Raw genomic sequence first — 14,985 nt, 5'->3', positions numbered from 1 at the left:
AACTCCATTTACATGTCATTATCTGAATATCAACCAAGTGTTAGTGATATTGTTATAAGCGCTAACACAGAGGAACTACTTTTAGCAGCGCTATGATCACAGAGAGATAATTAGCTTAGATAGATAGTACATTATTGATTCTTTCAGTAGAGTTCCCTCAGGAAAATTAAGCAGCTACAGTGCTGACATACTGAGCTGCTGCTGCATCGCCTGAGTGGTGAAAGTTAATTCTGAATTTTAAAGCATGCCTTTAACTTGTATAGTAAAAGGTTGTCCAAAAAGTTGGTCAACTTTGACATTCAACATAGACCCGGGGATGGTGAGAAAGACACGCAAAGATGCATCACCTTTTATTTTTTTATCCTTTGTGGGGATTATGATTGTGGGAAGATATGAACATTCTATCAGCTAGCATTCCATTGAGAGCAGACATTGTACAGTAAGTGATTGTTTTATGAAGTTCATAATTTGTATTTCTTGTTTAGCACTTATCTCTTCCTCCTCGTATTTTGGCTCAAAAACTGTTATTGTGAATGTGCCTGTTATTACAGTACATATATACTTACAACATGTATATAAGACGTGGAAGGAGTTTTTTTTAAGAGCGCTTTATAGGCGGATTTGACCCGGAGATGCTGAGAAAGACACGCAAAGATGCTTGTTTGCATCACCTTTTATTTTTTTATCCTTCGTGGGGAATATGATTATGGGAAGATATGAACATTCTATCAGCTATCATACCATTAAGAGCAGACATTGTACAGTAAGTCATTGTTTTATGATGTTCATAATTTGTATTTCTTGTTTAGCAATTAGCTCTTCCTCCTTATATTTTGGCTCAAAAACTGTTATTATGAATGTGCCTGTTATTACAGTACATATATACTTACAGCATGTATATAAGACGTGTAAGGAGTTTTTTTTAAGAGCGCTTTATAGGCGGATTAGAGCGAATCCCATTTGCTCCATTGTTAGATGACTTTTAAAAAAAACTATTGTGAATGATAAGCAAAATTCCAAAAAAAGGTTTAGTTACCCTTCAAATATAAAGTGAAAATAAACAGCAAATTATGAGCGCTAGTGTTACCAAGTGTGTTAGCAATCCCAGTCTTGACGCTGGACATTCCGACATGGCTGATGCGGTTCTCATGTTCCGGTTTCACGAGCACAGCGATCTTTATGTTCCATAGCGTCTGCACTGCTATCTACAAACAAAGTGCAGCAAATCAATGAAGAAACTGAATGTCATCCACTTCAAACATCCTACTTCCAGGACAGGATGAAGAGGGGGAAAAAAAAATCAATGATTACAAAATATTTTTTTACCGGTTTATAATCCAATTCGGTTTGCTCTTTCAACATGACTCTTATGGACTCTACCCACTCGCGATCATTCACAGAGTTTTCTTGCGTTCCAAATGCGTACAGGTCATTTGGGATAGTAACGGTCATCTCGTCCAATGTCTTTCCGAGTCCTCGACATAACACCCAGGAAGCCACCGACTTGGGTGAAGGAACTGAGCCTAACAACAAATGGTGCACGTATAATAAAGATTAAAAGGTAGATTGACTGAATTTGACAAACATATGTCCAATGTAGTCAGTTAAGTGTTCCTCTTAAAGTAGGAGAATGAAATGAATCACATATACAGTGGGGCAAAAAAGTATTTAGTCAGCCATCGATTGTGCAAGTTCTCCCACTTAAAATGATGACAGAGGTCTGGAATTTTCATCATAGGTACACTTCAACTGTGAGAGACAGAATGTGAAAAAAAAAAATCCAGAAATTCACATTGTAGGATGTTTAAAGAATTTATTTGTAAATTATGGTGGAAAATAAGTATTTGGTCAACCATTCAAAGCTCCCGCTGATGGAAGGAGGTTTTGGCTCAAAATCTCACGATACATGGCCCCATTCATTCTTTCCTCAACACAGATCAATCGTCCTGTCCCCTTTGCGGAAAAACCGCCCCAAAGCATGATGTTTCCACCCCCATGCTTCACAGTAGGTATGGTGTTCTTGGGATGCAACTCAGTATTCTTCTTCCTCCAAACACGACAGGTTGAGTTTATACCAAAAAGTTCTCTTTTGGTTTCATCTGACCACTTGACATTCTCTCAATCTTCTGCTGTATCATCCATGTATCCATTTTGGTATAAACTCAACTCGTCGTGTTTGGAGGAAGAAGAATACTGAGTTGCATCCCAAGAACACCATAACTACTGTGAAGCATAGGGGTGGAAACATCATGCTTTGGGGCTGTTTTTCTGCTAAGGGGACAGGACGATTGATCCGTGTTAAGGAAAGAATGAATAGGGCCATGTATGGTGAGATTCTGAGCCAAAACCTCCTTCTATCAATGAGAGTTTTGAATGGTTGACCAAATACTTATTTTCCACCATAATTTACAAATAAACTCTTTAAAATTCCTACAATGTGAATTCCTGGATTTTTTTTCACATTCTGTCTCTCAAAGTTGAAGTGTACCTATGATGAAAATTACACACCTCTGTCATCATTTTAAGTTGGAAAACTTGCACAATCAGTGGTTGACTAAATACTTTTTTGCCCCACTGTAAATATGTCTCACCCATGTTCCAGGTGCCAATGAAGACCGAGATCATGTCAGGCTCATCCTGGTTGGAATGTTTGTTTTTCATCAGCTGTAGCAGCTGGCAAAAGGCTTCCCGTTTCTGAAAGACACACACAAAAGCAAAACAATTTATAGTATACGTCAATTTCACGAGATAAATGATCCACAGTGTCACAATCAACATTACAAACATACAAATAAACCACATGGAGTGTTTGTGTGTACCTTGGCACTAGCAAATACGAAGTCTTTCCTCTGGCTCTTGTCCTTTTCCTTCTCAAAGACAATGCCTAGCTTATTCTGCACCCGCTGGGACTTGATCAGCTGACGGACTGAGAGATGAGCAGACACAAGGATGGGAGGGGAGGAAACAGGGAGACAGAAACCAGTAATTGTTACACACTATCTGTTTGCCTTCGCAGTCACGTGTGTGTGTGTGTGTCTTACTTTTGTCATGTGTGAATGTTGTCCAGTCTTCCTGGCTGTCCTTCACCTTCTTCATCACTACTAGTCTGCCTCCCTCCACGTCTACTGACAGAGTGTACTTCTGACTCTTCCCTATCTTGGTCAGCTCAGCCAGATAGACGTCCAGTTTGACCTGCCAACGAGAGCAAGAAAACTAAACATGACCCTGCTCACAAAAGCACCCTTTCAGGAACTTTTGATGACCAGGAATTTTCTTTTTCAGGGTAAAAAAATTTGTGTGGTTAACCTTATAAACACACTTTAACGTTTAGGGTAATATATTTAAATCAAGCTGGTGATGTCCCTATCTAATATTAATATTGTTCATCAAATAGATACAAAGTTTCCAAGGCGGAAAAAAGTATCCAGTAACAAATGTGTCCGCATCATTCAACTTGTTGTGTCATGGGCTAAACTTAATGAATTATTGTGACCACTAGGTGTCACCAAAACAATTACCACGCCACTTTAATTTAAAGACCACCTAAGTCCATTCCAGATGTTTAATAGGAAATACGTTAGTATTTTTCATAGCTACCATTACTATCTGTTTGAAAAATGTTACTTGATCAAGCCTTTTGTAACATTACACACTAAAAAATAATAAACGCACGTATTATTCATGTTGGTAACGTATCATATTATCCGTGTGTTTGCTTTTGCAAATCTTAAGGTTCCAATTTTGGCATCGTATTGAAAGTGAACAAGCTGTAGCGGGACACCGCTAGCATTTTTACATGAACAGACAATATGACTCCTTTTATTTACTACGGAGAAAAGTAAAACAGTAAGGAAAAAAAAATCCATAATATAAAAAGACAATAACAAAACGATATACACACACATACCAGTAATAGCCTTTTTACCAAAATTCCGAATCGAATTAAGAATGTTTCCTAAACTCCAATACAGTTCAATGAATGTGAATTGAGGTTGCAAATAGGAAATATAATTGTAATTCAAATTGAAGTTGAACGGAGGTAGAAGTTCAAATTGGTAATTTTAGAGTACTACAGAATCTGTTTTAAATATTTCATAGAAGCATAATTACTAGAAACTGTATGAGCACAATATATTTTAAGAATTTTTATCAACAATTGATAAAAGCATCTTTTATGAAACAAAACAATTTTCAAATGTCAAATTATGGAAAATGTTATAAAAATACTTAATTTACCACAATGCTATACTTTAAATATCAAAATGAAAATAATTTGCATTTAATTATAGTGTTTGTAAAGGATTTCTAGGGGCGACATAGCTAGGTCGGTAGAGTGGCCGTGCCAGCAACTTGAGGGTTGCAGGTTCGATTCCCGCTTCCGCCATCCTAGTCACTGCCGTTGTGTCCTTGGGCAAGACACTTTACCCACCTGCTCCCAGTGCTACCCACACTGGTTTAAATGTAACTTAAATATTGGGTTTCACTATGTAAAGCGCTTTGAGTCACCTGAGAAAAGCGCTATATAAATATAATTCACTTCACTTCACTTTCTAGTATCTAAGCCAAAACCTTCCTTAAACGTAACAAATAATCATTTTACTTGGCTATAAGATATGTATCTGAATTGTAATTAATTTAATTCCAATTTCTGTAATTCCAATTGACATGTAGGGTGGCGCCAATGCCGATTACTTGAATTGATTTTTTTTTTTTTTTTTTTTAACAGCCTGGTGTTTCCAAAGTGATATAGTAGAATACTTTTGCGCTCTCCACTGTTAAAAAGATATACATTTACTAAGAAAACACAAGAAGTATAACAAACGATCACATAAACTGACATTAGTTTAGGATGACAGTTCAGAATGTTGTGTTCTGCTCTGTTCAATATGTTTTACACTCTTACTTCCTCAAATAAAACAATTCTTAATGTAACATAAGCATGTTCCATGCGACACAAGGCAAAAACTGAATCTGTTGCTGTCCCAGACGGTGACTCAGATGCCACATGCTGACCCCTCTTGTGATAAAAATACCTCTAATCCTGTGCAAACAGGAAGCCGCTGAAAAGAGATCACCACAGAGAATGCAAACTTGGCCAAAGGCTAATAATTCAAATGCGGTATCTCGTCTACTTCCTATGTCTTGCCGCCTTTCTCACCTGACACTGCCGACATTCATGTCAAGTTGTTCACTCAAACTAAAATGTGCAAAATGACTGACTACTTTCAGGACAGAAACTAATATTATACTTTTGCTTACTTTGTGTGCTTCCAGAAGTGATGAATACCATTAGCTGTGACAAATCAAAAGACACAGCTACAGTGAACACATTGCAGACATCTCTTTAGTCTCACATGACTCATCTGGGAAACACTTCCTAATGCGTGATGAGCAATCACTAAACACAAGAGTTCAAGTAAAGTTTGCAACACTAAACAGCAAAATCTTATGATTTTTAAGGTCAGCAGCAGAGATCAGCGGAACCTTCATGCTCAAACAATCACAGTGGAATGATATGATATGCTCTCATATGATAATGATATTTTCTTGAACTGTCAAAAGGAGGAAGTGCAACAAATTAGTACCTCAAAGGCCTGCACTGGGATGGCTTTGCTGTGACGCATAGAGAGCGGAGCAGGGGTGCACGGGGAGGACAAACTCATGTCCTGAAGAGCTTTCAGAGCCTACAAAAAGAGTGTGCAAAAACGTGTTATAGCAGACAAATCACAGGCACACTTTCTTTGCATTGTTCTGGGGTACAATGTTGGAGTCAACAAGGAAACAGTTAGCCATTTCCTGGATGTGACCTAACAGCGGCAGAGAAGGTGGAGAATCACTTGAGTTAAGACATGTTGCTTGCTTGATTCCACCATGCTCGTTTCCCTCCCTGCTAGAGGGCCCTTTACATATAAAAGTCAACATAAAGGTTTAAGTCACAGTTAGGCAAATATTGCAAATTATACTGCAAAAAGAAAAACTAAATCAAAGAAACGACAGCTTTCTTTCCTTTTGTGTTTTTTTTTGGTTTAAACAAATTACCAAAAATTCCAACAGACATCTTATCTCTCTTCCCTTTTGGTTAGGTTTATGATAATACCATCATCAGGTGTCAACAGAGTGAATGAGAGTTAATAAGAACTGTAATGATTGAAGTAGTGTATGTGGCTCAGGTTTTTAAAAAATGGTTTTGTACGAGTTTCTATCCCAGTATTTCCCATACATTCATTTGATTGTAACGGTCCGCGACGATAAAGTTGGACCATTTTGTATGGTGCTTGCCGCAAGTTTAATTCATCACAACTCCACTTCTTAACACAGCGAACACAAATTTGTTTTGCCAGAGAATAAATAAGTGAGAGCAGAGTGGCCAACTTTCCAACTAGTCACTATATTTAGCGAGTATACAGACCTCTATATACTAAGGGTGTAACGGTCAGCATTGGCATTTAGATATTTTGGTACAAAGCCTTCTATTTGGTACATTGGCTTATGGAATTCCTGCATAATACGCATTAAAAGTGAAAGACAGGGAATTGCTTAATAGGCCATGCATTTTCTCGGTAATCAAATACAATTGATCACAAAAAGGACATGCGGGGCACCTCCACAAGCCTAGCGAGAGGTGTGAAAGTGTGCAGAGCAACTTCACAAGCATGCACCTTGTTCAGTCGGGAATCACGACTAGCAATAGTGCTAAGAAAACACAAAAGACCGGAGATGATCTTCTGCTGTTGGTTAACGCTTTTGCGCACCCCTAGTTCTCACAGAACTAGGGGTGCGCAAAGGTGGTGAGGGGGCCATTGGGGTTTTAATGGTCCTGTGGCACATTGTAGGAACAAAATATACAAAACAACAATAACGGGGTAAAAAAAAAAGTAAAAAAAAACCAAAATGTTGATTTTAACAACTAATAACACAAAGATTTACATTCAGAATATTTAAATATGCACAAGCCTTTCATGGCCAAACTATTATGTCTAATTGTCTAATTAGTTGTCTACTAATTAGACAACAGTGACATCGAGACCACCACTACCTTTTTAAACCAACACCACAAATAAATTGCAGTAATGATGCAAAAACAATGGATAATCCCTTCATTTTTTTTCTACAAAGAATATTTCCATGTTATAGTTTCATAGAAACATACAGAAAGTTAGATTGGGAACAAACATGTGTTTCTAAGTGTAATATGTGTTTAAGGATTTATGCTCACAATACAGTGGAATCTGGAATTAAATGAGAAGCAGCTAGCAGGTAATAGCATTTCTGAGGCAATTATTTGGGAAATGACTCACCAATTATATAGCGATTTGATGGCTAAAAGTGACCATGCTGAAGCCAGCATGGAAGAAGAATTTAAGACGAGCCGTGGGTTGTTGGAAAAGTTTTAAAAGAGGATCGACATTCACTGCGCAGTGCGGCATGGTGAGGCTGCTGGCTACACAGCTGCAGCGGAGGAGTTTATCAAGCACTTCAAGGCTTTGATCGGCGAAGAGTGCTTTTACTGCAGCAAGTTTTTAACTGTGATTAAACTGAGCCTTTTTTGGGAAAAAGATCACTAGGCGGACGCATAATAAAGCTTTGGAAAAGGCACAACCGGGACACAAGCCGATGAAGGATCGCCGTTTAAAACTCCGCAACTCCCAGACTGGTCAAACAAATGCCACAAATATTCACCGACACAAGGAAACACGGTAAAAAGGATTTTCCTTAGAGTTTTTATTGTCCAACATGAGGCCTTTTTCCACCACAGGAACTTATTCAGGAACTTCCCTACTTACCCGGGTAATTAAAATTCTACTGTGTTTCCACCAAAAACTACCAAGATAGATTTAGTTTTTCAGGAACCTTTTGGAGTTCCTCCTAGCTAGGTGGGACTTTTCCAAGTGACCAGGACCCTTTTCGGAGGCGGGCTATGGTGTTTAACGCTAATTGATTGAACACAGTTGGGGCCGTTCCTAAAACTTTTTTTCAAACACACGACCGCCATTGGAATATACGCGGCAACTTGTTTATTTCTTATTTCTTTTGTATTGCTATTACAACGGCGAGAAAGAAAAACGAAACAAGCTTTCTAAATGCACAAACCTTTGTGGGGCATCTTTGTGCTGAAAAACACTAATCAGTGGAACTTTTTTGGAGTGTTTTTACTCAGCCGTAGTCTTTAAACTATATGCAGTTTATTAGTTCACACAAACTACGAGAAGTAGACAGACTTTTTAAAACATATTCACGGAGGAATAGGAAGCCGGACTCGAAGCGGCGACCTCAGCTGCTAACTACTCTGACTTCATTGGATGAATGTGGGGGAAAAAAGGAGGAATTAAATCAAATATTAACTGTTCAGTTTATTACATGTTGTAAAGGTAGCCAGTGACACTCCATTTGTGTAGTTATAAGCATCAACCCGAGTGAACAGAATACTAATGCTAACCAGCTGAGGCTAAAGCCGATGTGTTTGTTTTGTCAGCATGAGATACACCCTGACATTTATCATTTATATTTTGTTATTTAGAGCTGATAATAAAACATAAGGGACCGTTTGCCTGACCTCATCATTTGCAGAGAGGACGACTTTCTGACTGTTGGACATTGCAGAGAAAAGCCTGATTTTTATTAACAATTCGGTACACTTTATTTTTTTAATTATATCGCTTTGTATATAATTGCTTTGTATTTCAATTACTTACTTTTTAGTAAAAGAACGGTGACCTAATATTGTCTGTTTATACATGGTATTAGTATAGAAACACAGTAAACCACTCCTCCATACGTCAGCCTCATTTGTATAAACTACCCGGAACTGTGAAATGCAGTACAGAAATATAGTAAACCTCTTCTTCACATGTCATCAGCTTGATTTGTAAAAAATAACCTAAACTGTGAAATGCGGTTGAAACAGAAACGACACACTTCAACAGGAACCTATGGATTCAGACACCAGAGGTTCCGGGAACCAAAAGTTCAGGTGGAAAAGGGCCTATGGTTGGTAATGCTTGGAGAGCACCAAAGGCGAAGAGACTTTTGTGTGTATGTTCACACATTGAAAATTAAGCTCGATGTTCTTGTGTTGTTTGGATAAAAAAAAGACACTGTTGAGTCATTGCCCCCTTGTTATGTTGGTTTGATATACAGTATGTACAGTATACATACACAATATAGTATGTTAAAAGTGTGCTTTTTTTCAATAAAATTTAGATTTTTGTCGAATCTAGAACCAATTATTCATGTTTACACTGTTCATTATGAGGAACTGCTTCCCTATACAAACTTTTCAGTTTGCCAACGATGGTCAAACACCAGTTACGTTCGTGAATCAAGGTCCCACTGCACACTAAATATGCATACCTTCTTCTCGATGGAAGACAGCAGGTCTTTGAGAATAGCTAGCTTGGTCACAAGGTTCTCCAACTCCTGGTCTCCACCCTGATTCACTGACTGACAGACACAGAAGCCAACATGTGAGAAATCAGACCACCATTTACAAGAACAATGAGCCAACCTCGCGGCTGAAAGGAAATAAAAGATAAGAATGCAGCCATGAAACCCTTGATTGTATAAATCCGGAACTATTCAACTTGCGGCCCTGGGGCCAAATCCGGCCTGGGAATGACACCAGACTGACCCGTGAGTTCAGTTAAAAACGTGGGAAAGACTAACATTTGACTAGCTATTTTCCAGTAGGTCCTTAAAAACAGTAGAGCACTCAATTTTTTTTTTGTAACAATCTAGACAAAAATCAAATGTCCATAGCAGAAAACACTGGCTGTCAGAAATATACAAAACTCTGGTACAAATCCTGCGTGGGTGGCATGGTTGACAAAGAGAGACCTATCGGAGAGGGTTTCTTTGGGGTATATTCTTTTAATAACAGTATGCATGTTGTTTGAGGAAGTATATCCTCCTAGGGGGAAAAGCCCTCATGACACTCACTGACAGAAAAGTTACCTCTGTGAACATGTAGAGTAGATATAAAAACAGAGGCTTGGATGTACCTGCTGGATCATCTTTGACACCATGAAGGCACTTTGCTGATCGAACACTTTTGACAGGATCTCGAGACCAGACAGGACCTTATCCACTTCCCTTTTCATGAGACAAAGAGGTGAAAGCTCAATTGTGCTAAAACTCACAAAGTCCAACTATTTGCAGTAGCAGTGACATACAAAAACAACATCCATACCTACGGATTAAGCTGAATTCATAAAAAAATATTTGCATTTTTTTGGAGTGCGAATGTGTCACTGAGTATCCATCTCACCCATTAAGTCGCTTGCACGAGGACACAAGTGTCTTGTTAAGATGAGGTAGTGAGCAGGCTCCCTGTTTGACGGCCTCAAGGTCCAAAGCATAGCTGCCCTTCAGATACTCATGGGAGATGGTGCTCAGGCCATTTGCTGTTGGGGTACTGAAATACATGTGAAAAAAGATTTTCAAACATCTATACATACGGTTTCCATTCTGGACATTCCTCATTAGGCTCACAAGAAGCGGTCTACACAATAAAACAGTCAATAGTCAATGGCAGTATTTATGTAGACAAATGACCACCTGTGGACAATTTAGAGTTTCCAATTAGCCGAACTAGCATGTGTGAGGAAGCCGGCAGTACACAAAAACATGCAAGCACACAGAAAATATGCAAATTCCACAGAGAGATGTTCAAATAAAGATTTGTCAACTAGGGGTGCACGATATATATTGGACAGATTATCATCAATCAATCAATCAATGTTTATTTATATAGCCCTAAATCACCAATGTCTCAAAGGGCTGCACAAAACACAACGACACCCTCGGTAGAGCCCACATAAGGGCAAGGAAAACTCACCCAAATGGGATGTCGGTGACAGTGACAATGATGACTATGAGAAACCTTGGAGAGGACCGCATATGTAGGCAACCCCCCCCCTCCCTAGGGGACCGAAAGCAATGGATGTCGAGCAGGTCTAACATGATTTCAGGTGGATATGAGGAATTATGACATCATACTAGGCTTGTCATGGTACCAAAATGTATTTCAAAACTTTTCAAAATAAAGGCCACCACAATAAAAAACATTTTTGGCTTCATTTTTTAACAAGAAATCTTACACTACATTAAACGGTTCTTATTTCACTCAAACAACAATTTTTGAAGATTAAAATACAAATTAAATGGCATGAAACACATTGGGCATTTTTTGTTGCACTCAAAGAACAATTTACAACTTATGTATTACATACAGCCTGCCATAAACTAGAACTAGGAATACAATAGAAAGCTTTATTGACACTATGCTTTATGATTTAGGTTGCCATTTTTGGTCAATGCTTTAAAGAAAAATACAATCATTTGTAAGTACTAAAAACAATACTATGGCTGAAAGTACAACGATAAGACATGTAGCAGGTAAAATACACATAGTTAAAGATAAAAACACAAATTGTAGCAATTTTCAGTTATTTCACTTGCATTAGTTTGGGACATGTGGGCGGTTTTGACTTCACTAATATTTGGCATAAAGCCAAACAGCTGTGTGCACAACAGAGGAGTTAGTTATTCTTATTGCCTGTTGGTCCAACTGCTATTTATTTAAATATTTAGCTAAGATTTAAGCAAAAATGGTAATACTTTAATTATGGCACTTTTGGCGAGGCAGGTTTTAAAGCAGAGCTTGCAGCGTGGCACTTCCATGTTTAAATTGTCCCTTGATGGATATTTTTGAAGCCCAAATATCTCCATATTGGGCTTCACGCACCCTCTTTATTAACCAGTAGAACTGCCTTTATTTGCCATTTTTCCTCTCCACATAGTTTTTTCTATGAGCGTATGCGCACTGTTACACTCAACTGGTTCTTTTTCTCTGTGTGTCACCGTCGCACGGCGGCATGCAGATTTAAAAAAAAAAAGTATATGTATTTTTCAATGGCAGTATAGTACCGTTCTCAATTCATTAGTACCGCAATACTTTATTAGTACCGATATACTACAACCTTATATCATACAGACAAAATGGTCAACATTAAGTTAAAATTGATTGCACTTTTTTGGAATTTCGCCTATCGTTTACAACAACCATTGTAAAATAAAAGAACACAGCTGGGGTTTTTTCAATCTAAAGATAAAAAACAAACAAACAAGAAAAACGCTCGTAATATGCAGCTAATGGGAGCCCGCTGTGTTACCTTAATCCCTCTAAAACATTTTCAAAAACCTTCATCAACGTTGTGTATGTGTATGTCTATATATTATATATATATATATATATATATATATATATATATATACATATATATATCCATTTCTACCGCTTATTCCCTTTTGGGGTCGCGGGGGGCGCTAGCGCCTATCTCAGCTACAATCTGGCGGAAGGCGGGGTACACCCTGGACAAGTCGCCACCTCATCGCAGGGCCAACACAGATAGACAGACAACATTCACACTCACATTCAAACACTAGGGCCAATTTAGTGTTGCCAATCAACCTATCCCCAGGTGCATGTCTTTGGAAGTGGGAGGAAGCCGGAGTACCCGGAGGGAACCGACGCATTCACGGGGAGAACATGCAAACGCCACACAGAAAGATCCCGAGCCTGGATTTGAACCCAGGACTGCAGGACCTTCGTATTGTGAGGCAGACGCACTAACCCCTCTTCCACCGTGAAGCCACACACAATTATATATACATTTTTTAATTATTGTTTTTCTTAATCCGTCCTTTCCAGCCCATCAATTCATTTTCTACTAACTGTCACTCTCGGGGTCTCCTAGCCGCTCAGGCAAATCATATTGTCTAAAAATGCATTTTCCTATCGATAACGCAACGTCATCACGCTCTTTCACTCAATTAGTGCATGAGGAAAAATAATGGCGAAATTGTTGGGAAAACGTAAAGTAGACTCCAAGTGTGGAGTTTTTAAACATCAGTGGACATAAGAGTTTTTTTGGCCCCTGGCCCCATTTTTTTAACCCAATGCTGCCCCCAGGTAAAAAAGTTTGGGGACCCCTGTTCTAGACCAAAAATCACTTCATATTCTTTACTGCTTGCCAGTGTTACCATATCTGAAGTTTTGTGCATAAATATGGGGCAACATTCACTAACAGTGTTACAAAAAATATCAATTAGAATAATACATAATGTTGGATATAGATAACACATAAACACTTTATGTATTAAATCACAGTTATTGAAATGCAACAATATGGTACATTTGCAAATAGCTAAAATTATGTATAAAGCAAACTACAACCTGCTACCAAAGAATGTACAACAATTCTTCTTATCAATAGAGGAGAAATATAACCTGAGAGGATAATCTAATTTAAAACATTTGTATGCACATACAACACTTAAAACCTTTAGCATATATGTATCTGGAATTAAATTATGGAATGGATTAACCAAAAAAATCAGACAAAGCACTAATATGATTCAGTTTAAGAGACTGTTCAAACTACAAGTGTTCACAAATACACAGAACAAAAATTATGATGAACATCTTGAACCCTTTTATTTTTATTGAGACAAAGATTATTTATGTATTTGATAGTAGTTTGCTTACTATGGTATCTTATGTATTTGTTCATTGTTCTGTAACACAGAAGAAGGAATTTGGATATGGTATGAAAATGGGTAGGATTAAATAAGCTCTGCTTCTTCCTACTCCTTTTCGGACGTGCTGTAATGAAACAACTGCAAGTGTGTGATGCATTACATTGTATCGAAAGCATTTTTGAAATAAACTGAAACTGAACTGAATTGAACTGAACATTCAGAACATGTAATATGTACAATATTTATTTATTTATTTGGGTTACTTTATGCATTACCGGGACTTATTTTACTGTGCGCATTTAATTCAGTGCACATAGCAATGTACTCCCTACTTCTGGCAACAAAAGCATGTGTTTGCTTATTCTGGCAGACCTCGTAATAGATGGCTATTTTTGTACAAATGAGGATTTACAAACTTATCCTTTTGAACTTAAATATCCAGAAAACGACCTACTGGTTACAGAAGCTCAGCCCGGATGAAGAGAGAAAATAACAGATGACATTTTCGGTCTTAAAAAACAGGGAGTTATAGGTATCAACTTGAAAGAAAATTAACGCGCATCCCTAGTTTGAACTATATTTCCTAACAGTGAGGCAGACATGCTTACCAGTATTACATCTTGCCACCCTGGCTCAAACATGTACACATACATAATATTCACCAAAGCATTCAAACAGACTTGACAACATGGAGAGTCTTTTTAATAAAAAACTAAAACATGTTTTCTTCTGCAATTACTTTTTGCAAGATTCTTCTATGCGTCTGTGTGTATTCACCCGAGAGAGGTCCAAATCTTCTACTTGCAACTCATCCACCCATGTATTGAAACTCTCTTTACTAATTTATCCTTGTCAATAATCATTTTCTTGTGTGCGCTTTCCAAACCAGCGTTACCCATCACTGCAGAGTTGCATAATATTTGAGTGCTGCAGCAGCGCTGTCAGAACCTTTACATACACTTCCTCTCAAAGAGAGAGCAGACCTTTAGCGGGACTACCCACACACCAACACACGAAAAGACATGCTTTAGAAAAGGGCACCACAGAAAGGAATGTCGCCTCTTTATGTAGTTCTCCAGACATTTAGCACATTCTATCCACTCTGTCACCAACTAGCGAAGGGTCAACAAGATCCAACTATTTTTCATCAATGAGGAACCAGTTTTAAATCAGTTTACATTTTACAAGCCCCTGATTGGTTTAATTGCATGTTACCTAAATTCTGTTTATTTGCAGAGTACTGGCTATGCTACTTTAAAAAAAGTGGGCAACACTGCCCCACTGGACACAATCATTCAGCGAAGAATATGCAGTAAAAAACATCTCACGCAAAGTACCAAAGTGATAAATAATTTTGAAAAAACAACAGCTTCTTATTGCCAAGTTGATGGACCAAAATAAGAAATGGTAACCATGATGTTATGTGTGAGTTAGCTTTTGGCTAAA

The 14,985-nt window shown here is 38.0% G+C and overlaps 1 protein-coding gene across 1 annotated transcript in view; it reads right to left on the bottom strand.

Annotated features, from left to right (window-relative positions):
• Positions 1-14,985, bottom strand: part of inppl1a (inositol polyphosphate phosphatase-like 1a) — a 57,096-nt gene that overhangs the window by 14,962 nt on the left and 27,149 nt on the right. The window contains exons 5-13 of the mRNA XM_061919119.1: positions 10,265-10,411; positions 9,999-10,089; positions 9,352-9,441; positions 5,586-5,684; positions 3,042-3,192; positions 2,820-2,926; positions 2,592-2,694; positions 1,327-1,523; positions 1,088-1,205 (exon numbers count right to left, since the gene is read on the bottom strand). Of these exons, the coding sequence (XP_061775103.1) occupies positions 1,088-1,205; positions 1,327-1,523; positions 2,592-2,694; positions 2,820-2,926; positions 3,042-3,192; positions 5,586-5,684; positions 9,352-9,441; positions 9,999-10,089; positions 10,265-10,411 (1,103 nt within the window). The remainder of the gene's footprint in view (positions 1-1,087; positions 1,206-1,326; positions 1,524-2,591; positions 2,695-2,819; positions 2,927-3,041; positions 3,193-5,585; positions 5,685-9,351; positions 9,442-9,998; positions 10,090-10,264; positions 10,412-14,985) is intronic.

Source organism: Nerophis ophidion, linkage group LG13, assembly GCF_033978795.1.
Source record: "Nerophis ophidion isolate RoL-2023_Sa linkage group LG13, RoL_Noph_v1.0, whole genome shotgun sequence".
Lineage (NCBI taxonomy): Eukaryota > Metazoa > Chordata > Actinopteri > Syngnathiformes > Syngnathidae > Nerophis > Nerophis ophidion.
Note: the sequence above shows the minus strand (reverse complement) of the source record. Positions and strands in the feature narration are given on the sequence as shown.